The 24,159-nt window shown below is 34.6% G+C and overlaps 3 protein-coding genes and 1 non-coding gene across 9 annotated transcripts in view; 2 read left to right on the top strand and 2 right to left on the bottom strand.

Annotated features, from left to right (window-relative positions):
* Positions 1-2,277: 2,277 nt before the first annotated feature.
* TRNAF-GAA (transfer RNA phenylalanine (anticodon GAA)) lies at positions 2,278-2,350 on the bottom strand. The gene has a single exon. It is a non-coding gene; the product is annotated as a tRNA-Phe (tRNA).
* Positions 2,351-2,435: 85 nt separating this feature from the next.
* sturkopf (lipid droplet associated hydrolase sturkopf) lies at positions 2,436-4,106 on the top strand. The gene is made up of 3 exons (XM_018502158.1): positions 2,436-2,884; positions 2,967-3,158; positions 3,559-4,106. Exons 1-3 carry the CDS (start codon positions 2,573-2,575, stop codon positions 3,991-3,993), a joined length of 939 nt encoding a protein of 312 aa, XP_018357660.1. The 5' UTR covers positions 2,436-2,572; the 3' UTR covers positions 3,994-4,106.
* An 805-nt stretch (positions 4,107-4,911) lies between these two features.
* LOC108757814 (protein shisa-5) lies at positions 4,912-12,070 on the top strand. Its single transcript, XM_018502429.1, has 5 exons — positions 4,912-5,127; positions 8,137-8,302; positions 8,505-8,632; positions 11,255-11,437; positions 11,669-12,070. The coding sequence occupies exons 1-5, from the start codon at positions 5,067-5,069 to the stop codon at positions 11,749-11,751; spliced, it is 621 nt and encodes a 206-aa protein (XP_018357931.1). The 5' UTR covers positions 4,912-5,066; the 3' UTR covers positions 11,752-12,070.
* Positions 12,071-20,478: 8,408 nt separating this feature from the next.
* Axn (protein axin) overlaps positions 20,479-24,159 on the bottom strand; it is a 31,712-nt gene continuing 28,031 nt past the window's right edge. For 4 of the 6 annotated variants that reach the window (XM_018502422.1, XM_018502426.1, XM_018502424.1 and 1 more), the window contains 5 exons: positions 23,244-24,051; positions 22,710-22,880; positions 21,902-22,557; positions 21,139-21,814; positions 20,479-21,046 (listed from right to left, as the gene is read on the bottom strand). In XM_018502422.1, coding sequence (XP_018357924.1) covers positions 20,920-21,046; positions 21,139-21,814; positions 21,902-22,557; positions 22,710-22,880; positions 23,244-24,051 — 2,438 coding nt within the window. In that variant the 3' untranslated portion in view covers positions 20,479-20,919. The remainder of the gene's footprint in view (positions 21,047-21,138; positions 21,815-21,901; positions 22,558-22,709; positions 22,881-23,243; positions 24,052-24,159) is intronic. The other 2 variants (XM_018502427.1, XM_018502428.1) reach the window with 2 other exon arrangements.

The raw sequence follows: 24,159 nt of genomic DNA, 5'->3' as shown, positions 1-24,159 counted from the left end.
CTTTATTAAATTGCCGTATGCGCTAACTTGACAAATTTCATACTCCATTTCTTATTAGGATATTGCTGTTATTGTAACGCAACGATAGAGAGAGAACAACAGACGGAGAATGTTATTATTTTTATGATTTTGCAATTTTGTGTCAGGAATCAAAGTATTACCTTTTAATTAATACACCAGAATAATTGTAGGTAAACTTTGTTTGTACTTTAAAATAAATTGCATGCCTGTTTTCAGCATTTTTGTCTTAAGCAATCATCCATACAGCACACTTTATCCCAGAGATGTTCCTGCGAACGTTCTCAAAACTTTGAGACATTCTCAGGATATTCTTCAGAACGTCTCTTGGATATTTGTGCTATATATGGACAGTGCCAAAGCTAATAATTTAATAAATAAATCTAATTCGGAGAATACTATTATACTTCATTAAATTATTGAAATAATTGCAAACTTATAAAAAATATCTAATAATTTAAAATATTACGTAATTTAAAGAAAAAGTTTAACAATTTGCCGACGACTTAGTATATTTGGTCTTATTGTACATACATATAAGTTATTCCTAGACAAGGCTCTTCTTGTTCTATAATATAAAATTTTCTATAGAGACCGCGCGGGCGTACTGTCGAAACTTCAATTATATATTTTGACATCACGGCTTTTTATTTACTAGCTGTTATCATGCGAGCTAGAATTTGCTATCTTGCGCGATACAAGGAAGATAAGCGTTCAGCATTTCTTCGAATCATTCACAAATATATCAATAAGAATGAAACAATCGATGGGCAATCATTTCACAAGTTTATATCCGGGCGGCAGTAAGTCCAACCTAATCTAATCTAACCTGACCTGACGTGGATCTGGTTCCACGATCGTTTTTCATTCATCAATTCTTGTTCCTAGCGAGACAAGAATTTGGCAACGGTCAGGCCTACACCGTCCGTCGTCGCAATAAGAATTAAGAGCCCTGGAAGGCTCTCGAATCTACCACGCGTAAAGAACGACGCGGAAGAACGATCATCCGATTACGAGGATGTCGCGTGCGCGTCAGCATGGCGCCTTCCCGCGAACGGGGCGGCCCGCCCGTCGGCGACTCCCCCCTCCCTCCGTTTCGCGCTCCACGCCCCGATAACGAGGCTAACCCGTGCGCTTTTTGCGTCCGCACAATCGTACCGATTGCCCCGCCCCGCGAGCGCGCGATCAAACGCCATGACGCGTGCGCCTCCACTCGCGGGACTGTATGACGCGCGTTCGAATTCCCCCCGCCATACTTTTCCGATGGAAAGCACGGCTTCGAGACGCGGTCGTGGCGGCTAGCCGCGCCACGGCACCGGCTATTCTCTTCTTCTATTCCTCATCGTTTTCCGGTGGTACCGGATATCGCACGAAAGATCCGTGACGCCGATCACGATACCCCAGCATCGAATCTGGAGAGCGATCGGTAACGCTTATATAGTGCGAACATCTGACAAACATGAAACATTCTTGATTATGTTTTTTGATACCCTCTATTATGTCTCGATCTTCTGATAACATTTAAGATCTATATTCGATATTTTCGACACGTAATGTCTAAAGAAATTAATAAGGTTTTTAAATGTTAAGATATTTATTTGTCAAGAATTTCGAGTTGTTGAAGCATTGAACATTTTTATGTATGCTATTTCACAAATTTTTGAAATCCTTATGTTTCAAGATATTCATATTTTGGTATTTTAATGTTTCTCGGACTGCAAGTGTCATTTTCTTCACGAATTAAGGTATTTGAATTTAAATATTCTGGATTTAGATATTTCTGTATATTTCATTAAATCGATGATATTAATATATCAATCAATATTTTTTCGTATTCTAATTTAATATGAACTGTAACTTGTCAAAGAAAATTTAAAAATTGGCTCGCAGTGCAATTTTAAAAGCGTTACTGGCAGAGTCCTCTGTTGCTTTATTCGAAAATTTCCTGGAAAAAATTATCGATGTAAGAAAACATGTTTAAAAAGAATGTTAAACGTTAAAAAAATATACCTCTCAAATTATCGAACAACAAATTAAATATTCAAAGCGAATTATTGATAAAATACATAATCTCGAAATATATTGCAACATACAAAATCATGTTCGTATTCACTTGTAACAATTATAGAGACACAGTATATTTTTAAAGCTTTATATTAATTCCAAAAAGAAGAAAATTAAAGAATAAAAAATTATCAATTTTATTTTATAATTCGTCAATTAAATAATTACATAAAATTAAGAAAAAAAAAAAGTTTTTGCCGAAACCCGGGATTGAACCGGGGACATTTAGATCTTCAGTCTAACGCTCTCCCAACTGAGCTATTTCGGCTCACGAGGATAATCGTACCGTTCCACTTTAGTTTATCGCCAACGTGTAGTTATGTACCGTTGTGTTGATTGTGATTCATGTGATCATAACTGACCTTTGCTCAGTTGGTTTTGCAATATAAGCAATACTCGAATAATACCGATCGAAAAAATAACGATTATAAGATTCATTAAATCATACGAATACGAGTACTACGGTGTGTTGTGCAACTCGAGATAAAATATGCGTCGAGCTATGATTAACTGTAATCAGGTTCAGACCGAGGTGATATCAGAAGGCCGTTGGATAGAGGAAGATCCGCTACCACATTCCAGTAAGAATATAGTCCTCGTCATTACCGGGAACCCAGGTGTTCCACGATTTTACGAGGGCTTTATCAAAACACTCAAGTCGAGATTAACGTCGTCGGACACACCTGTGTGGGTTGTCGGACATGCTGGACATGTTCAACCACCAGAGAATCTGGATATCGCTATGCCCAGCGATCAGAAGTGGGCAGAGTGCTATGGCCTGACAGCGCAAGTTCAACACAAGGTGGATACTCTATCCCTCGAGCACTTTCTATTGATCTCCTGACCTCTTATAATAAAGCAATATAATAATTTTATGGTTGCAGGCTGAATTCATAAAAAGATACATTCCGGAGAATGCGCATTTACATCTCATTGGACATTCTATAGGTGCCTGGTGTGTACTCAATTTGCTGAAGGACAATGACATTGATAAAAGGATACGGAAGTGCTATCTGTTGTTCCCTACGATAGAGTACATGGCAGACACTCCTAATGGAATATTCTTTAAGATTTTTGTACGTCTTTGCATGTTTATCATTATATTTATCTATGAAATATTACTCAGAGAGGAGAGAGAGAGAGAGAGAGAGAGAGAGAGAGAGAGAGAGAGAGAGAGAGAACATCATTTAACAATAATACTCCAGCAGGTTGATGTTATGATACGTCTTTAATATCATGTCATGATGCTATAATTAGTTCACGCTCAACAATAAACATGTAATATACATGTATTATGACGCATGTATTACATACTAGTTGCATTGTTGAGCGTGAAATTGTAATACACTTGGAATTTGATGTTATATATGTTACTGTTAATTGATGTTTACTGAATTATAATTGCTGCACACAACACACAATTGTTTTCTATTCTAGTAATTATATTTCTAGAAGTAATTATATTTATCTTCTCAGGTATCACGTACGGCACCTATTTTGATTTTCCTGTCTTGGATCTTTACAACGATGTTTCCAGTAACTCTACAAACATTTATGATACGTACTTTCGGTTTGTTTTTTGGCATCCCAGATAGATCCGTCAGGGCAGTTCGAGAAATGCTGGATCCGAGAACCTTGAGTAGAATAATTAATCTTGCCAAGGAAGAGATGAAATATGTCAAAGAAGCTGATCATGAAACTATATCAAAACATGCTGATAAACTCTGGTTGTATTACGGTGCCAATGACGGTTGGGCTCCGGTGAAATATTATAAAGATATAGTATCAAAACATCCTGGCCTGAATGCTCAATTATGTCAGCGTGGTTTTCAACATTCGTTTGTATTGAAAGATGACGTGGACATGGGACACATCATCAGCGATCTCATTAATGAAGATTCGGGACATTGATAGTTCAGTTAATTATATTAATTATATTTAGTTAATTATACTAATTATATATTTTACAATTTGTATTATTTTTTTTTATTTATCATTGAGATTATTTCTCTATGCTTTATTTGTATATGGGTTTACATTTATTTATATTTTATATACTTGTTATTCTTCTTATATTACATTAATTATTATGTGTCATGTTTATGGGCATTTTATTTTATCATCTTTAGGAACGCACACATTTTTTAACAGTGATTGCTCTGTAACCAAATATAAAATGTGAACAAAAAGTGATACAACGGACATTTTTTATGTATTGAAAGTATTTTATAATATATTATTATGCCGATATTTTATTATTATTGATTTAAAATTTAATTTCTTAAACAGCAACGCAACGATACTTCCACCTATTTCATATTCACAAGTTTGATTCTGTTTTCATTTTTGGCGCCATTTGCGACACTAGCGATATAACTAGGCGACATATTCTGCAGGATATTCAACCATCCAAAACTTCCCTAGAATCAATTTCTACATAGAACGCTTATGTATATATAATTAATATTTTTTATTCTCATTTAATCTTCGTAATTATATTTCTCACTCAATCTGTAATGCAACTTTTTAAGTATCTAAAAACATTATTTAAAAGGAATAATATATAGTTTCAAAAATTTGTTCGGGAAATGAGGCAGCCACTCAATCAAATATTGCTCAATCAAATATTGCTTACGATTAACGTTACTTTTGAATCTGTCAATCATTCTTTTCTCGATCGTTTTTTTTTTTATTAGAATCTAACCAATGCAGCGCATTCGTATCCCTCTTTTTTTATCTCCGAGCCACGGACTATAAAGCCGCTTCTCACAGTTGTTGATATGACTCATGCCCATACAATAGAACCAGATTACTGCGACCACTGCCGTGACTCGCGGGAGTCGCGGGTAGTGCCGCAGTTAGCAGGTAGTTGCCTGAGATTCGTCACTAGACTCCTACTGTTATCGCCAGTTGTCACAGCCAGGCACATTGCTCAACCACCGAGCGGCGTCTGCAAATAGTGAAGTCTATTGAGAGGAATCAAAATGTCACGTCTCGAGGTAGCGTTGCTGCTGATTTGTCTTCACGCGGGATACGTTTATGGTGGTAAGAAAATGAGGTCGTTCAGCAAAATAGTCAAACGCGATTTTATTGGGGGAACGTGTATACACACATCTATGTACACATATAGGATCGTCAATGCATCAATCCAAGCGTTTAGGCACTTATCATATATGTGTAGAGCGTACGTTTATGAGAGAATGATTAATGATACTCTACGTATGTTCGAAGATCCACTCTTTTGATTGTGCATTACGTTTTTATATCATTACATACCTGAACAATCGATAATCACTTACTTTTTATCTCGTTTTTCAAACGTATTCAGAAACACAATAACATGATTTCTTTACATAGTTTCTTGGAGCTTACATTATTTCGTAATGGAGTGATAAATTTTCCGTTGAAGCTGAAGCTTAAAAAGTTCGTTATTTTACCACGTGAATTTGACGGTTTTTTTTTCTTGACCGCTAGTCCATCACAAGGACAACTTCGATCAAACTGCTTAGTCAGCAAAATGCTTCGCAAAATTTTTAAGGCCATGTAATTCGTTATTCTTAATCTTTTCTCTATTAAATTAATTAAAAATAACATAATTTTATCCATGATAATAAAATAATACAGTTACATTATTTGCTAAATTAATTATCGATTAAATTGATTGAAATTTAACTGAAATCATTTATCCGGAACTATGCTTGGACGTTAGACCGAGAAAACTTTATACTGAATTTATAACACTTTGTTCTTTAGGCACAATTTTATAATCTATTAAATTAGACAAATTGTGTTTTTATATATTTATAATATTATTCGCTAATTTCAGTACATTAATAAAACATAAAGTACTATTAATGTATGTATATATATATATATATATATATCATACATTAATTTGAGTTGCGTATCGTATTCATTTCTGCGAATCTCGTGAAATCGGATCTCGCAAGTCCGCTTAGCGAGACACTATAGCTATCGTTATACGTATTAAGACAAAGAAGAAATTGATAACATTTTCAAACATCGGCTTATTTGTTTGAAATTAAATTTGTTGGGATCTCCGTGGATAAACAAAACACGATTTAAAATTTTTTGTTAGTTATACATTAACACAAAAACACATTCTACCAAGTTCAAAAGCTTCTTATATTAATTTTGATTTTTTATTTATATATGAACGTTATACTATATTTCATTTTTAATTTTCATTTATATATCTTTTTAATGCGATCTGTCGTAATTTTCTTTATTTGTGCTTCAAAAGTGTCACTTTATATATGTAATATTACGAATGCCATGATGTATTATAAATAGAAATAATCGCTCTTTAGGCGGATTTCAAGGAAGTGAGATAAGATAAACGAAAAATTTGTTTATATAGACGGCAAACGTTTCGTACCACAGACTCCTGTCAATAAGACGCGCTTTTTAATTGTTGTAGTTTAATTTTGTTAATTATCGATCTCGGTTTCTTGTAAAAATCAATCTATTGTCTGACAATTGACTGTTTATGATCTGTTTGACACAATGTTATCATCGAGAACTTTGTGTGTGTATTATGTATTTTGGTAACATTGAGATTACTATATTCAATCGATCTATTCTTCCTCTCTTGTAATAAGTGCTGTAAACTATAGTTTATAATTGACAGTATTAGCAGTAATTGATTAAGATCAATGCGTGTTGGTTATGATTTGCAGAGATTTCTTTGATTCTTTTTTACGCTCGCATATTTTTCGCGTTCGTATAAGTGTGTACACGCACAGCGATCGATTACGTTTAATATACGCAGAATTCAATAATCATAATGTGATATCACGATAAACTCTATTCCAGTCGCGTCTTTTTTATTAAAAATATTTGTACGAAAAGATAGGAAACAGTATTGTAAAACATTAGACATCAGTATTTTTATAATTTATACAGGATGTCCCAAAATAATCGCCAAATATTTTATGGGCAGGTAGAGCGGACTAAACTGAATCGAAAAGTCCTCTACCATTTTGCAATTTTCGCAATAACAAGATATTAATTACTAAAAATTGTCCAAAAATTGATCATCAATAATTTTTTACTTAAATACTATCAACTTTACAGAAAAACTGCAAAAAACAAACATTGTTTATTTTCTTCTCATATAATAAAAATTTTTTCAGAATTTTTTTATCAACTTTTTAGTATTACATTTTTTTATTTGTATCATCATGAGAAAATACGGTATTAAAAATTCTGAATAAGTTCTGAAAAAATTCTTAGAGTTCTATAAGAAGAAAATAAATAATTTTTATCTCTTGCAGTTTTTCTGTAAAGTTGATAATATTTGAGTAAAAAATTATTGAAGACCAATTTTCGGTAATTTTCAGTAATTAATATCTTGTTAACTATTGCGAAAATTACAAAATGCTAAAAGACTTTTCGACTCAGTTTAGTCCGCTCTACCTGCCCATGAAATATTTGGCGATTATTTTGGGACACCTGTATATTTTAATTTAGATTATTTGATTAACTTTAACCATTTTTCGTTTCGTACCATTTGGTACGAGATAAAAAAGCTTAATGTTAAAGAAAAAAAATTATTGGAAAAATTTAGAAAAGTAATGAACAAATAGAAGAAATTATTGAAAAAGATTTGAAATTTACGAGGCAGTAAAAACGGATTCAAAGCAATAACTTCTTGGGTCATTGATGGACGAAACTTGATAAGTTCCTTTTCTAAAGATACAATACGTCATGGTAGATCTCTAATCTCCCTCACATAGTTTAATATTTACATATAAATGTAAACTATAAATTGCAATCATACGTTCCCTAGTTGATATACTAGCGAGTTCAGAAATTCTTTGACCAATTCTTGAAGCCAAGTATTCCTATAGTTTGTAAATAGGGCATAATTATTTATTATTATGAAGATAAGATTATTCAATTGAAATTCAGAGTTGTTTGGAGAATAACGTTATTAATTTCGTTATTAATTTAATCCTTAATTTTGTTAACAATTAGTACTTAAAAAGTTTTTAGTGCACGTTACGAAATATTTTTGTTTACTCTTTTTAGGATTATTTGATTGTAACTTCGAATTTTTGGAAAGGGATATTTTGGACCACATGGTTTTTACATGCCCAAGGTTATTTGAAACAAGGGAAAAACAATACTGCTGCGTCGATGTGATGAATAAAAGGAATTATTGCTGCACTTTTTTGGAATTTATGCAGACAACTGGGTAAAAAACATCATAATCGTTTGTAACATACAGTTTAAGTAAATAATATGTAATACGTTAATTCTACATGACGCGCAATCTTTTACATAATTTGTAAATGTAAAATAACATGGTAAATGTTAGAATCACTCAAGATAGCAATTTACTTAACAAAAGATAATACATGATATTTCTTTAATAACGATATATTATTGTTTTACAGACTCGGTTTAATTCTTCCTTTAGGAATTGCAGGGATTGTAGTTGTTTGCCTATTAGCATGCTGCATATCTTGCTTCTGCTGCAGCTGCTGTCCCTGGTATCGCCGTAATCGAGGGACCATCTATGGAAGTACGTCTTCTTTCTTAAATTTTCGTGCATTAATATTGAGTTGTCACACATATTTTTCACACTACATTTTCATGTTAAATAAACCAACTTTTAATATTTTCATTATGTATGGAACAAATATAAATCGATGGATTTTAATGAATTATAGTTTGTATTAGAGACAGCGACAATTATCTTTATAGAAGCATTTTTCTCAGATATTTAACGTCATAAACACTTTCGTGCGATAAAAATCACGTACATTAGATAAATTTTTTAATAAAATTAAATATATTGATGAATTCTGAATTGGCAAGTAACAGAGTCATCATTCTTTCTAGGACCAGGCTTGGCATAATACCATTCCAACACAACGTTTCTCCTACGAAGAGCATTTGTATGCCAATATTTGATAAATTTTTAGTTTATATTCTGCTTCCTAAATGTAATCTAACATTGAACTAATTCCCGTGAGGAAGATGTGTACTTATTTTACTATACATATATCTGTTGCGAAAGTATATTTTTTTCTTATAAGAATATTGTCTCTTTAATCTTATTGTTACGTTTTTTAGCTCGTAATATTACTTCTTCCATATATCCTCAGATGTATGGAACTTTCAGTCTATATTGCTTTTGAATGGCCTAATTTAAAGATAATTCTCATGGCAATGAGACTCCTGATTCATTGCTACTGTCTTCCAACAACATTATGCCAATGTATATTTTTTACAGTATTACATTAATAGCAAAGTGTTTTTGTAGAAGATCTAAGTTTAAATTCTTATCCAATTGCTATATTCTTATAAGGAGAATCTAATCTTCCAATTATAGATGTAAGATAACTTGCGCAGTGGAAACTAATGAGTCTGAGACATATAACCTCGCGTATAACGTATAATAGTACGTATGAAATGCTGTGTTACATTACTGTATATTTTTACTGTAAATCGCGTTTTGATATTTTTTTATTAGTTTAACAATGTCTCATTTAATGTTAAGCATACCTTATTAAAATGTACATATGAAATGTTCCAAATTACGTGTGAGAAAAATATGATATAGTTTTTATTTTATATAGATTGTTTTTATTTTATAGATTTTTTATGTTATTAAGAGTAATATACAACTATATATATGTGTGTGTGTGTGTATATATATATATATATATACATATATATATATGCATATACATAATATATATACCTACAGGGTTGCATGTCTTTGAAATATTTTTATTTGAAAAACAGTATTTATAAGACAATTGTATTTTGTATTATACATTTCAACGCAGCACATGCAAATATTCTGTATTTTGTGTTTCATAGCAGCATATAAAAGTATATTTTGTATTTTAGTATTAACGAAAGATCGAAAATATTTTGTAGTTCGTATTTTTTAAATACTAAGATTGATAATTAATGTTATTATTTGAATTACAAAGTACAAAGGATTTATTTTTTCGATTTTAAATACAAAATACATAATACTTTCATGTGCTCCGCTGAAATACAGAATACAAAAACTGTATTACAAAAACTGTGTTTTAAATAAAAGTATAACAAACAAAAAATATAGTAGGCAAATGAGAGTCAGCGACAATAAACAGCGCAAAGTGTTATAATGATCGATCAATACTCAAAAAATGGATTGATGTCTTCTTTATTTGAACGTTTCAACTCTCTTTGGAGTCCTCCTCAGCAAGAATGATACGTGTCATGTTCCGTGATGATTATCAACGCTGCATTTTTATCAATTTGCGAGTGATTTAAGCAGTGTGAACATGTAAACTTATTGGAATTGTATCATTCTTGCTGAGGAGGACTCCAAAGAGAGTTGAAATGTTCAAATAAAGAAGACATCAATCTATTTTTTGAGTATTGATTGATCATTATAACACTTTGCGCTGTTTATCGTCGCTAACTCTCATTAGCCTACTATATTTTTTGTGTGTTATATTGTTTAATATTCGAGAGTCCTAATATTATTATTGTTTTTGTTAAATAAAAGTATTTCAAATACATGCTAATCCTGTTAGTATATATATATATATATATATGTATATATATGTAAGAGAATTGATATTAATTACCACTAAGCAAATATGTAGATGGAACACTTCGTATGTAGATTGATTTTTTTAATTCTTTTTGATTAATGCATCTTCCAAATGCATTATATGAAATGTGTTCAAATAAACATTCCTTTCATATGTGCATATATGCATGACATTAATTTTAGCATTAGATTCGCCTTTACGAATATTATAGTTACTTGATAACTAAATTTTATAGTTAGCGTACAGGTCATGTATTTGACTTATAGAAGCTTAAATATATAAATTTTTTTATTAAAAATTGTGTACAACCCGACTATCACCAATACATAATAATTTATTGTTTTATTTTAATCGAGTGATAAGTTATTTAATAAAAGCACATTTAAAAAATTTATTAATTAAATATTACTTTTTTAAATTTAAAATCTATTTAAAAAATTTTATATTATAGGTTATTATATTTCGTTTTTTGTCCTGATTTCATTATAATTTTAGTCTTGTTGCTAATTTGCTCACTGTCTCTGAGACAAACTTAAGATATACTTGGGATCTTTATGTATCCGTTACACAAATATTTGTTGCAGACATTCAGACACCTATTGTGCAAGTAATTCAGTCCCCGGAAAATGTTCCACCAAGCTATACTAGCCAACCTACTCAAAATATTCCACCAAGCTATACTAGTCAACCTACTCAAAATATTCCGACAAGCTATACTAACCAACCTACTCAAAACTATGTTTCACCATATCCAACGAATTCGACAGGTACTTGATCAAAATTTCTATATATACATTTAGATTTTTTACATTCAGACAATTAACATCTAACATATCTATGAAGATTTATAAAAAAAATATTTATTTAACTTTTCATATATTTTAGAGTCGATTCTTTTTAGAAGTATTTTGAATTTTGGTATTATTTTAACATCGAAGAGAAATGTAGTAAGCTCTTTAGTCTCTTGAATAGATAATCATTTTTATTTAATTTTTTAGCAATGCCGCAACCTCCACCATACACCGACGAGGCGTACGCTAAACAGGCTCCATACAATCCTGCTTATTTACATCTACAGTGATCTTTCAAGTTGTAGTTATCATAACTAATGATTAATGATGGAGGATTTGTGATTCCTTTCTATCGTTCAAGCGATTCTCGTCGTCAGTCTCGAATTTACGAACGCCAGTACAGAAAAAAAAATTGTGTTCATGGTATTATCGCATCACAATTGCGATTTGTGCTTGTGCATACATGCATAGACAATTTATTCGACCATAAATATTCGCACAAACTTTTTACTGTTGACAATGCATTTTTCTTCCTCGATATCTTTCTAGAAAAATGCTCAATACTTTTATTATACTTTTACATATATTTGTTAGACATATACGTAATTCTCAGACTATGATTTATATAAATGTTTTTTTTTTTTTGGAGAAAAACTGAATAGGACAAATGAACAGAACAAACTTTGTGAAATACTCTCAATAAAAGATGAATTTATAACAAAGAGAAGAAAAAATGTACATATATATATATAGTTTCCTAGAAGTGTGGGAATCCCATAATAATTTTTGTAAAAACAAAGATATCGGAAAATGGTGAAATATGTTTCGAAAAAGCTACTTTTTGGTATAGATATTGATCAACCGCTATCCACAGGTGTGCAAGGGCGGAAGGGATGATGAAAATAGCACTAGAGGTCAAGTAGGAGCTTATCTAAAAGGCCTTTGATGGTAATTAAAATATTGACAATTTTAAGTCGTTACAAACGACTCCATTCAAAAGGATGATCGTTCAAAGGTGGAAATTTCGTGCACTTGACATTTTCATCGCCCTTCCTATCCTCGTGCACCTTTAAACGTTGATTAAACAGCACCGATGCCAAAAGGTAGCTTTTCGAATATGAGTTTCACCGTTTTCTGACACCTTTATTTTTACAAGAATTATTACGACAATTTCGGAAAACTCTGTATACAGTATTAACTATTAAACTTTGTATAGTGTTAAAATAGTCTTAAGAAGATCGTATTTAATTATAAATAATATTAACCTACACAAATTTCTTTAAATTTCCTGTATTACTGCAGCGGTATATTGAATTATGAAGTCTTAAATCATGTGATTCTTGCGTTTTTTAAAGAGTAATAAGGAAGTTCTTTTATATGCTTGCTGATTCATTACAAGCATCCTTATTATTCGATGAAAGTGCAGGATTCCAGGATAAAATTTTGTGTGATTCATTTGATCCAGTGAAAATCGCGTTATTATTTTCAATATTTTTGATATACAATAATAATCGTTATTAATTAATTAGGTACAGGAACACTTGTAACGTTCGTGATATAATTAATAATATTCAATTACGTACAATTATAAATTGTCGTCGGTCGCACTTGTCGCCTTCAGATGAACCTTTTCATGTAAAGAATTTGCGGAAGTGTGAATTTTCGTAAATAAACGCAGTATGCTTATCGTTTTTATACTTTTTTTTATCAATTTTTTCCCGGGAATCACGTGTAGGAAGCGGGCTTCGGCAAATTATAAAGTCGAACCATCGATCGAGGGCCATCCGGCATTTTTCGTAGAATATAATAATTTACATTGTACAATGTAACAATTGTGTTATAATTTAATCCCTTCAGTCTCAAGTTTTATTCTTTTTTTCTTCAATAAAAGATCTAATTGTTTATATAGTATCTTTTTTTCTATTTCGATAGATGGAAAGTCTAAAAAAAAAAAGAAATAAAACTTGATATTCTCAGCGACAAGTCGGTGTGAATATAATTTTGACGAGATTTAATATCGGACACAATGTTTTTCCTATCAGGATTGGGCCCCTGTACTATAATTTATAAATATTTCTTAACCTTCTTTCTTAGACTTATTTCGATCTTACTGCACTAAAAAGGCACATATTTCCGCACCTGATACAAACGTTATTACAATCTAAACGCTAATGATCTTCCTTTCTCCACCGGTTTTTCCGTCCCGACGCCAACTGTATGTCAACACATACTATAAATATCGCTCCGTTATTAGGCTACGCTCGGTGAATTTATTTCACAATATTGAATGGATGACGATGATGCAACGGTGACGGTAGTGGCACAACGGAGAAAAAAAACATGATTCACAATTTTTTTCGCAATTTAGCGTACCACGCATATATGTAAAATATATTACATATATTATGTACGAAACGACGTCTTGTCTTGTATTTACATGAAATATACGTAATATATTTCCTTAGATTTCTAGTTTGTATAATAATTATCGTCTTCTATGTAAGTCTAGTGCCTACGCAGACCTTACTAAGGCGATCAACTACGCGAACCTTTGTACAGTCGTTTGGAGAACTATGGGAAGTTTTCGAGAGGAAGAAATTGTTTAATCGGTCACAATGTTTTTGATATTTCGACGTTGTCGTTCTCGCCCAAACTATACTCCGTAAATATGGTATTGCGCCAGGTAAAATTATAACAATAATTCCATCTGGCAAAATCCGTACCGATAAAACGCGTAGCATTGTCATCAAAATCGTTACATGCTAATTATGTACAATAAAGCGCTGTCGCACGAACTGTCCGTCGTGTAAATTCGTTGACAAAGAAATCCCAATTCTAAAGAATTGCCCCTTTTCTTTCTCTGCCCTGAATAATTGTAAAAGTATAAATATGATAAAGTCTGAAATAAAAAAAAAATGAGACAAGTATGATTCTGATCTTACTCCGACTTCCGCTCAAATAGTTTTCACATTAGGTACCATTTCATGCTAACGCTCATTTTCAGCATCAAAATAGGCTGCGATCAAAATTGACGCTGGACAGTGAAAAATGCATTGAAATAGTGCAGTGTCATGTATATAGCGATTAATCTCGAACAAAGCGATTTGACGCTGGAAGTTGAATAAATGCAATTTCCGGTATCAGATGCTAAGTGTCAAATATTGAGACGTGATCACGCTAATGCTTTTCAGTGTCTCATGAAATAGTAATTGCTTTCCATTTACACACAAGTGAAACTGAGTCTGAAGTGAGCTGAGTTTTCATACTCAGATTTTAATAACGTTATTATTTGCTTAGTTTGGTAAAAAGTTATCACATGACAACATAGGTTCGAACCTCACTTTTAAAGTGAATTTACGACAGGGTTGGTAAAGACTAATGCTTTTTTTAAGAATAAAACATATTGTGTTTCTTCTTGAATATGTTTTTAATGCTTCAAATATGCTTTAAACAGTACTATAAAAAAAACATATTTAAAACATATTAAAAACATCAATTAAGCATGTTTTAAACTGTTTAAAACACGTTTAAAACATGTTTTTTACCAACCCTGATTTACGAGACTTACTAAAGCACACGGTCTCGATCTTATGCAGATTATAGACAAAAACTCAATTAAATCTCACTTGTCAGAATATAAAAGGAACGCATTCAACTGAGTTATGACGTCACAAGTGATAATTATCTGAAAATCGGTGTAAATGGAAAGCAACTGGTATCTACAGTGTCACCTTATTAAACTAGAAAACAATGCGATATCAAAACAATTGATGTTATGCGTATGCGTCAAAAGGGGTCGGGGCCCGACACAAAAATACCCGACAAGCAAGTTTGTATTAAGCGTGTTGGCGATTCTGCAGCGGCTCGGAGAAGCAATTCCGGCGCCTGTGATCTCGCGCTCGAGGTCTCTAATCCCTAATCTCTCATCATCAAAGATTCCGCGTTTATTGCTTTGTCGCCGTCAATCGGATGTTGGTTCTAGTGATTTCGCGATCGCGAGGAAAGCAAAACTCGGGCATTTTCGGAAAACAAATCCGTAATGGTGGTGAGCGCCGAACCGATCCAGTCTTCTCGAGAGACAGTGATATCGAGCCAGTTTCACCAACGCCAGTTAACTTAATCGGCCGTTAACTGACCAATAGCATTTGCGGTTTAGTAGAATTGACCAATTACAGTTGACAGTTAATCCTGATTAGATCGAGCTTCTCGATCCGTGCGCATCGACCATTTTTTTTTCTGTGCGATCACTGTTATGCCCAGTGTAATATTTGTAATCCTTACCAGAAAATGGTTGTACATATTCTGGAAGGTAAATTGCCGAGATACACGATAGACAAATAGGAGACGACGTTAGAGAGAGACGAGTTTCCGAAACCCGAACAAATGTACAAATTCCTGTAGAGCACAGCGATCTGCGCTTTCTTCTTATTATTTCCCTATTTAGTTTTCCGACCCAAGAAGAGGGTCACAGTATACTATGCGGTGATTTTGGATCATAGATCCTGTGATAACCTCTGCGGGGAGTTAGAGGCTTCACTTTTGCTCTATCACAATCTTCTAGATTGATGTCATCTTCTTCTTCTTCGCGTGAGAATGGCCTCGACTCGTAACACCGAGTCGATTCGGCCAGAATCGAAAATGCCGCTTATGCGGTGAGTAACAAAAACAATATGCAGAATACGAAAGTCTAAAAGAGTAACATAAACTCAATTGCGCGTTTGAAGCCGGTCACACTTCCCAAAATGATGACGCAATAATACGTCCGATACGTCGGTAGACGAGCATCATCAACCGACTATTTTGATGTCTCCAGAGTCACCTTTTCTCGCGTCAATCTGGGGCTCGATTGTGTATCTCGAAATGAGATGAAAATTACAAAAATGACTCCCTGAGTTTTGAGACGCGAAAAAACAAAAATACTAGATTCCGAAAGGGGTAGAGGCAGTCAAGAAGGCACGAACTTCTGCATCGAGCATTCGTCGTAAAAACATTGTATAATTTCGTCGTATGCAAGGACAAGAGACATCCGTTCTATCTATGACTATGTTTACACCCAGCGACCTGATAGCGACCCAATCTATATCGTGACCCAAAGTAGGTCTTAGGTTTATTCGCGTCGCATACTCCAACATGCTTCAACATGTTCCTACCATAGCTCTTACTCACTCTAACGAGCGCGTTTGAGTAGGAGCTACAGTTGGAGGGGGGTGATCCCGATTGATCACGGCTCGATTGGACACCACCAATCGCGACCGGTGCTTAGGAGCTTTGTAGTCCCAAGCGCTGTGAGTGGCTCGTGTCCGATTGAGCTGTGTCCAACTGGGTGCCACCCAGTTGGAGGAAGTAGGAGTATGTTGAAGCATGCAACGCGAACAAACCTCTAGTTACCTTGTGTTAGTTAGTTTGTGTTGTCTCTGAAGAAGGCTCAAAAATGAGTCGAAACATGTAAGCGCGTTTGGTAGAATAAAAAAATTTTATGTTTTATAAGTGTATTATTTGTGCGACGTTTTCTGTGTCTGACTCCTAGTGCTCTTATTCTTTCCAATTTCAATACGCTTACGTTTGGTATTTCTTCGGCATCATTTTTGGTTATTCGCGTGGTACGGAAACTCGCGGATGATGAACGACACGCGTATCCTTGAGCAGCGGAAATTCTGCAAAAACACCTATCGTAGATAATTTGCTAACCGGCGCAGAGACAATAGAAGAGGCTCAAATAATTCGGGATGAATTAATTGCGTTATTAGCTAAAGGTGGCTTCATAATTATACAATGGACGTTCAATGACGAACGAATTGTTGACTTAACCACTAGCGCGAATTTTTTATCCAACGGAGACCGCTTGTTAAAAGCTCTAAGAGTGAATAGAATACGTTATATGATGAAGTATGTTATTTGGTCTATTCTATCAAGATACTGGAAAGGGTGACGAAACGAAATATTCTAGGAAAAATTTCAAAAATCTTTGATCCGATGGGCTAGGTTTGCTAGGTCCCATTGTCTTGTGTGCTAAAAAATTAATGCAGGACGTATGGAAATGTAAATTGCAACGGAATGAGTGTTCTGCAGAGTCTCTATACTTCCTGGAATAGAATGGCATTCGCGTAGCAATCATAGAAGCAATGGGCCAAATTTCTTATAGTCGTAGATTATTTGTGGAAGATTATTCATTCAGATTCACGAGTTTTATGACGGAAGCTATATCGGTTATGACGCCTGCTTGTATGTACGTTCGACCGGGAGATGCGGAAAAATAGTTACGAAGCAATTGGTGTGCGCGAAATCGCCATTAAAAACGGTAACAATACCATAACTAGAACTCTGCGGCGTGTATTGTTAGCGCGATTATATCGCGAAGCGAAAGATGCGTTAAGTATTGTATTACGCCTAGCAAGATTATTTTCTGATGAGATTTAATGATAGTACTGCATTAGTTGAGGACACAGTTGCATTCACTTAAAACCTACGTAGCAAATCGAGTTGCTGAGGTGCAGGAAATCACCGAATCACGCGAATGGCGACATATGAATTCGGAGGATAACCCGATTAATGCCATATTTTAGACAATTACCTCGTATTTTTCTGAGGAATCGTACATGGTCGAAGGGTCCTCCGTGGTTAATATAAGGAAAGAAAGCGACTAGCCTCCCCAAATTATGCAATCAATAGAAATACCCGAGTTAAAGGCAAGCACGTACATGATAACGACATTTAAGATACTCCTCGTGTTTCAAAATTGCTGTCGTCGTTGGCGACCGGATAATAGGGGCACTGGCGCGTTAAGCGTAAAATCCCGAAATCAATGAGGTCGAAATACAAATTTTAAAACTTCTTCAATCAGCACGATTTTCGGACGATATTAAAAGTTTAAGAGGGCAAGAAGCTGCCAAGTAGAAGTAGGATCGCTAATTTGAATCCTTTCGTAGATGAGAACGGGTTGCTCCGGGTGAGTGGAAAGCTTCAATCGTCACAGTTAACGTTTTCTTAGAAGTATCTAATTCTGTTCCTAAGTAGGCATATTCTTGACAGATAATATTATCCGAGAAAGACACCTTATAAGACACCCAAGACCCAATATTATGCAAGAGTTTAAATTACATTGTATAAAAATTCTAGTTAGTCGACGGTCGGAATCACGTGCGAAAAATTATCTGGGCGTATTGCTTTCGTTTTAAGGCTAACTTCACGACTTCACGACGTGACACCAATCGATTTCAATGAAACTCGTTGTAGCGATAGGAATTCACGTCGAGTATTACTGGGTAAAAGGATAATAGTCACTACTCAAGCGTTTACAAGAAAATTAAAGTTGAAAATTTCAAAAATTAAATAAAAAATAATTTGTGTTTTAAAGAAAAGAAAATTTGTATTTCTAAGGCAGAGAATTTGTGTTTTTAAAATAGAGAATTTGTTTTTAAAGTAGAGAATTTATGTTTGTAAAACAGAGAATTTGTGTAACTCTCAACAATGTTCTCGATGTGATAGATTTCCTAATCTGAATATCTGTCAACTTTAATAATTAATACCTTAGTTCGCGGGACAGAGCGACTTCCGTTTTTTTGTCAGATTCATTCATTTAATGCAAAAATGCATCGAACGAAATGTGAAACGTGATTCTTATTAGAAGTAGCCACGAGCTCTTTGATCAAACGATCTATTGAACTGGCTTATTAGGCGCTCGAAATTTTCAACTCTGATTTTCTCACAAATGCTTCAGTAGTGACTATTATCCTTTTACCCAAGTAACACTGAATCAACGTAAATACTTATCGCTACGAGTTTTGTTGAAATCGATTACAGGATTGCCACAGAAAATTAATTTTTTAATTCCCTGACTTTTCCAGGTTTTCGAGATGAAAATGGAAAATTTTTCACGACTAATATAAAATATGTAAACTTTTAACATTTAAGAGATTGTATAAAAGCTATATTATTAAAAATGCAAAAAAAACTTAGTAGCATAGTAAAATTTTGAATACCACCCTAAGACTGAGCTTTTCGATCCGTGCGTGTCGGCCATTTTTTCTCTGCGATCACTGCTACGCCCCCTAATGTAGTATTTGTAATCATCCTTATCAGAATAAATCGTTACTGCATTTTTTATACTGTTTTAAGGAGGTTGTAAGGGCACAAAACACATATATTAATATTTTCGCTTTAAACAAACTACATAGATTTGAAAGTTATGTTCATAACATTCTGGTTTTATTGAGCAACACATTTTTATAGGTTATTTATTCTATTTGTTATTAGTTTTATTGTTATAAACAAAAATTGTTAAAATAATAAAAAAATCTAAATGCTTTTATATAAATATATTAAGTACTAAACATGAGTTATGCAAAGTTTCATTGAGATTCACCATTAGTTTATAACAAATAACAAATTTTATTTATTTACTGAACAATTAATGTCTGCATCTCAAGATAACTTTACAAAAATATTGTTGAATTCCTAGAGTATTTATATAAAAAAATTGAGATTTTTATCATTATTTTATAATACATTTTCATATATTTATATTAGAATACAAATTTAAAAAATATTACTACTTGTTTAAATAACTTTTGATCCAGATAGTCAATTGTTTCTATTTTTTTTGTATTATTATTAAATGAAATTTAGAATAGTCTGTAATTTTTTCAAGTAGTTCTTAATATATTGCATTTACTTTACAACCTCCTTAAGTAAACAGTGATTGTTCTCAGTATTATTAAGGAACGTAAATAATACAGTGCAAGAGCTAATGTTCTTGTGCTGATGTACAAACACATTGTACCCGATAATTAGTAAAAGAGAAACAGCGAATAAGTACCAATATTGGAGCGCGAAAATAAATTAGATGAAGATTTTGTTGAGCAATGAACATAATATATTACGTTTTGGCTCCTTTTTGATACCTCTATATGTATATATATTATATATATATATATATATATATATATATATATATATATATATATATATATATATATAAAGACGTCCAATATGATAAAACATTCTTCAAGAATGAATATCATCGAAGTAAGTCACATTCAAGACTTTAGCATGATCGATAATAAAAGTAACACTTCTAACTAAATCTTACTGAAAAATATTTGAGCGGAAAGAAATTCAATGAAAGTTACCGCACTTATGATGTGAACAAACCTACAAAAAATTCCTTCGAGGACATTCGATCGACAGAACTTGATGTGAGGCCGTTTTTTTTCATGCTTTTCCGCAATGTTCACGCGCGAAACAATATTGCTCGATTCGATATTTTATCTTTTTCATCGATAAAAACTACTTTTCTTAGGCAATTATGAGAAAGAGGCCGCGTGACAAGCGTTAATATGTATATATGTATAAATACCGAGCGCCGACTTAGTGGCGGATTACTTAAATAATATTTATTGCGGCACTTGGTCAGAATACGCGCATTTCGCGCTTCGTTTCGTTTTCTCTTATTCAGTCTATTACTCAAGCGCCTTAACTTGCGCCATCACTTTGCCTTCCCACAGTGGCAGGACCTCGGCATCATCCGTTATCTCCTCTTGTATAACTTTCGTATCTAAGTCTTCGCATTCCGTTTTGAAAAAGTATCTATAATTAAAAAAAGTAATTAAAAAAGATAATTAAAATTATTTAAACACGAAATTATTTAGTCTATCGATAAGTAACAATGTATGTATTACCGATAGTTCCCTTTCTTCGGAAGGACCTCCTTGAACTGCTTCAACGTGACGTAGTGACCAAGAATTTTTACCCTGTAAGGGACTTGCTCGTCACAGAAACTGAACACAACAGTGGTGACGTCGTCCTGCTTCGGTTTCCTCAAAGTAGACTGGTTGGATTGGACGTACGGTTGATACTGCGACGCGGACTCGTGCGGCTGTTTCGAAACGTTGGGGTGTCGCTTGCAATTAGCGCGCATCCTGTTTTCTTCCACTTGTAGTCTTCTACGAATCTCCTCTAACTGTATTTCCTGTGACATAGTTATTCGTAACACATTCGGCTCTTGGTAATCTAAAGAGGGAAAAGAACCGCTCCTATTTACCGTATGAGGTAGAGGCAGAGGTGGCATTCCCGGATCAGCAATGAACGGTTGAGCAGGAACTCCCATACTCCATTGTTCTCTGTTTGGCCTTTCCAAGGACTCGCTACGCGAGCCGTATCTCTTGCCATGGCGACTACTATGCTTTGAATCAATTTTCTTGTCTTCTTTAAACCGAGGCATCAGACGAACTTCCTTGTTTATGGAAGGCTGCACATCACTGACTACGCTTACTCCGCTATCTGTTAGCTCCGTCATCGATTTTTTCGTAGCTGATCGTCTTGTCATGTCCGACCTTCGGAATCTCTGGTCGTGACCTGCGCAAAATAACATTTTATTTTACTGATAGTCACAATTCGTTCATAATGCACACGTATACCGTCATTCATCATTATTATAATTACCTTGACTATGCAGATCCGGCTTGTGAAGGAAATCACCGTAATCTGATGGCACAGATTTAGATTTGGGAAGGTGTGAGCCCAGTGAACTCATAGAGCCGGCTCCAACAAGGTCGCTACCTTCTTGGAAGTCGTGGATATTACCGCTGTCCACCGAGAACGTGGAATCCATATCTTTCTCTTTTCTCTGCTTGTAAGGCCGTGGATAATTGTGGGTAGGACGCCTTCTCTCGGGTGAAAGCCTGGGAGATCTTGAAGGTGTTTGATCTGACCAAACACGAGATACATGCTCGTCGAGAATAGCCTGATCGTTGTCCTCCTCTATGGACAACTTTTCCTTCAGCGCATCACCCAGAGTTTTGGAAGTTCCACAAGGTTCTACCAACGCATCGTTACCGATCGATGAATCATTTTCTTGATATAGATATTTCTCCAGTTTCTCGTGGGCCTTCTGCTCTCGTTGCACGATCTCCAATTTTTGCCTGAGCTCCTCCGCGAATTGCGCCGGCGACATCTGTTTCGGAGACGCTATACGTTGGGTTCGTGGGACAACATGATGCGCCATGGATTCGCGGTTTATATTCGCGGATTCTTTAATTGCCCTACTAGATTGCTTGCTGTATTGCTTCTTGCTTCTATGTCTGCTGCCCGTACTATCGCTGTAGGCGATAAGTTACAAATACATACGGATTAGTAATCAAGTTTGATAATGAATGATCAAGATGAAAGAGTTGAGGAAATCCCATTCTCTATTTTATGTGCAAAATCAAATAATGCGCTGTGTAAAATTAATAAGATAAAAACAACTTACATGGATCCGTCGTTGAGGGACACATTGTCCACCTCGGTACGTGCATCACTGCTCAAACTCTGAAGCTCGGAATCCTGTCTGGATACTGGGTTGTAGGAGGAATATAGTGCGTGCATTCTGGGTGATGGTACGTGCATGTGATACGGACTAGCCCCATGTTGCAAGTAAAGGCTATAAGTGCCACGCAAAATAGCAAAATAAAAAACAACTAAATAAAATACAAATAAAAATATCAGGTTATTTATCAAACAAACAAAAAAGAAAATTTTGCATATCCTGCATATGAACAAATTATCAAAAACGTTATTGAGGGAAATAATCTATTTTTAGCGATGTCAATCGCTTCGGAAATTGGTAATAACAAAATGTAAACTTAAAATATAATTCAGATTATATGCAAGTTTCATCACATCAAGCTTCAAAAGAAAAGAAGACAGCATTGTTAAGGCATTCGCAGGACTGATTTGAAGCGTACTATACAAATGATGAATTACACTTTAATAAGACTTGATAATTTCATGAAAAGCGCATTACCCGGCGTACGTTTCTGGCTTCGGTCGTACATCCAGCGCTCTAATCTGTTGGGTAACCATTAGCATATCTTTGGTCAATCTCAATTCTCCGGGCGTCTCGCCGGTCGAGTGCGAATTGTGCATGTGTACACAACCGGTGCCGATGTACTCGCTGTCTTCATGCACGGTGGGCAGCAGACTCGGTCCGCAGGAAAGAGACATCTCGCGACTACCTGAACTCGAGCTCGGGCAACCGCCGGCATCAAGATTCTGATAGGACTGAATGTACTCCAGGTATATGTCAGACTGAAGAAAGTTGGGATAAGTCGTCTCGTTAATCAGTCGCTCGACTTCTAATTGCACTATGTCGAACACTTTGTGATCGGCGCGACGCTCCTTATTAACCCGTCGATCTGCCTCTTTCGATACATCTTCTGGTATGCTTAGATGTGACTTGCGAAAATACCTTCGAAAGATGATGTTCACCAATTGCGACCTATTCTCCATGTCCTTCTGCTGTTTAAGGCCCTCACAGGCAAACCAGAAATTGAGCGGATCCAACTGCCCCTCCTCTCTTAGATATGTCTTAAACAGCTGTAAACCTATTGGATCCTCTAACAGGGAATGCAGACTTCTCGCCCACCGTGCGTAAGCAGGGGGCGAATTGCTCTCCATGGTAGTGGTTCCGCAACAACCCTCTGGTTCGAATCCCAACGGCGCCGAAACATCGCAACCACCGGAGGCTTGAGATGTCGCAAAGGAAGAACGTCTTGGCGTCAGAGCGGGACTTTGTGGACGGATCCGGGTGACATAGCTTCCAGTTTCCTCTCCTGGAATGCGCAAAACTTTCGCTGTAATACATTTCAGTATATCTCAATATATATTCTTACAATATATAAATCAAGCAATTATAACTTTTAAAAAAATTTATCTCAAAC

Source organism: Trachymyrmex cornetzi, unplaced genomic scaffold (assembly GCF_001594075.2).
Source record: "Trachymyrmex cornetzi isolate Tcor2-1 unplaced genomic scaffold, Tcor1.1 scaffold147, whole genome shotgun sequence".
Taxonomy (NCBI): domain Eukaryota; kingdom Metazoa; phylum Arthropoda; class Insecta; order Hymenoptera; family Formicidae; genus Trachymyrmex; species Trachymyrmex cornetzi.
Note: the sequence above shows the minus strand (reverse complement) of the source record. Positions and strands in the feature narration are given on the sequence as shown.

Bases quoted from the DNA above. Each gene is read 5' to 3' on its own strand.
- LOC108757814 (XM_018502429.1), top strand. From the start codon at position 5,067: ATGTCACGTCTCGAGGTAGCGTTGCTGCTGATTTGTCTTCACGCGGGA. The intron at 8,303-8,504 runs GTAAAAAACATC...ATTGTTTTACAG, and splicing joins GAATTTATGCAGACAACTGG to ACTCGGTTTAATTCTTCCTT. The intron at 8,633-11,254 runs GTACGTCTTCTT...TATTTGTTGCAG, and splicing joins TCGAGGGACCATCTATGGAA to ACATTCAGACACCTATTGTG.
- sturkopf (XM_018502158.1), top strand. From the start codon at position 2,573: ATGCGTCGAGCTATGATTAACTGTAATCAGGTTCAGACCGAGGTGATA. The intron at 2,885-2,966 runs GTGGATACTCTA...TTATGGTTGCAG, and splicing joins CAGCGCAAGTTCAACACAAG to GCTGAATTCATAAAAAGATA. The intron at 3,159-3,558 runs GTACGTCTTTGC...TTATCTTCTCAG, and splicing joins GAATATTCTTTAAGATTTTT to GTATCACGTACGGCACCTAT.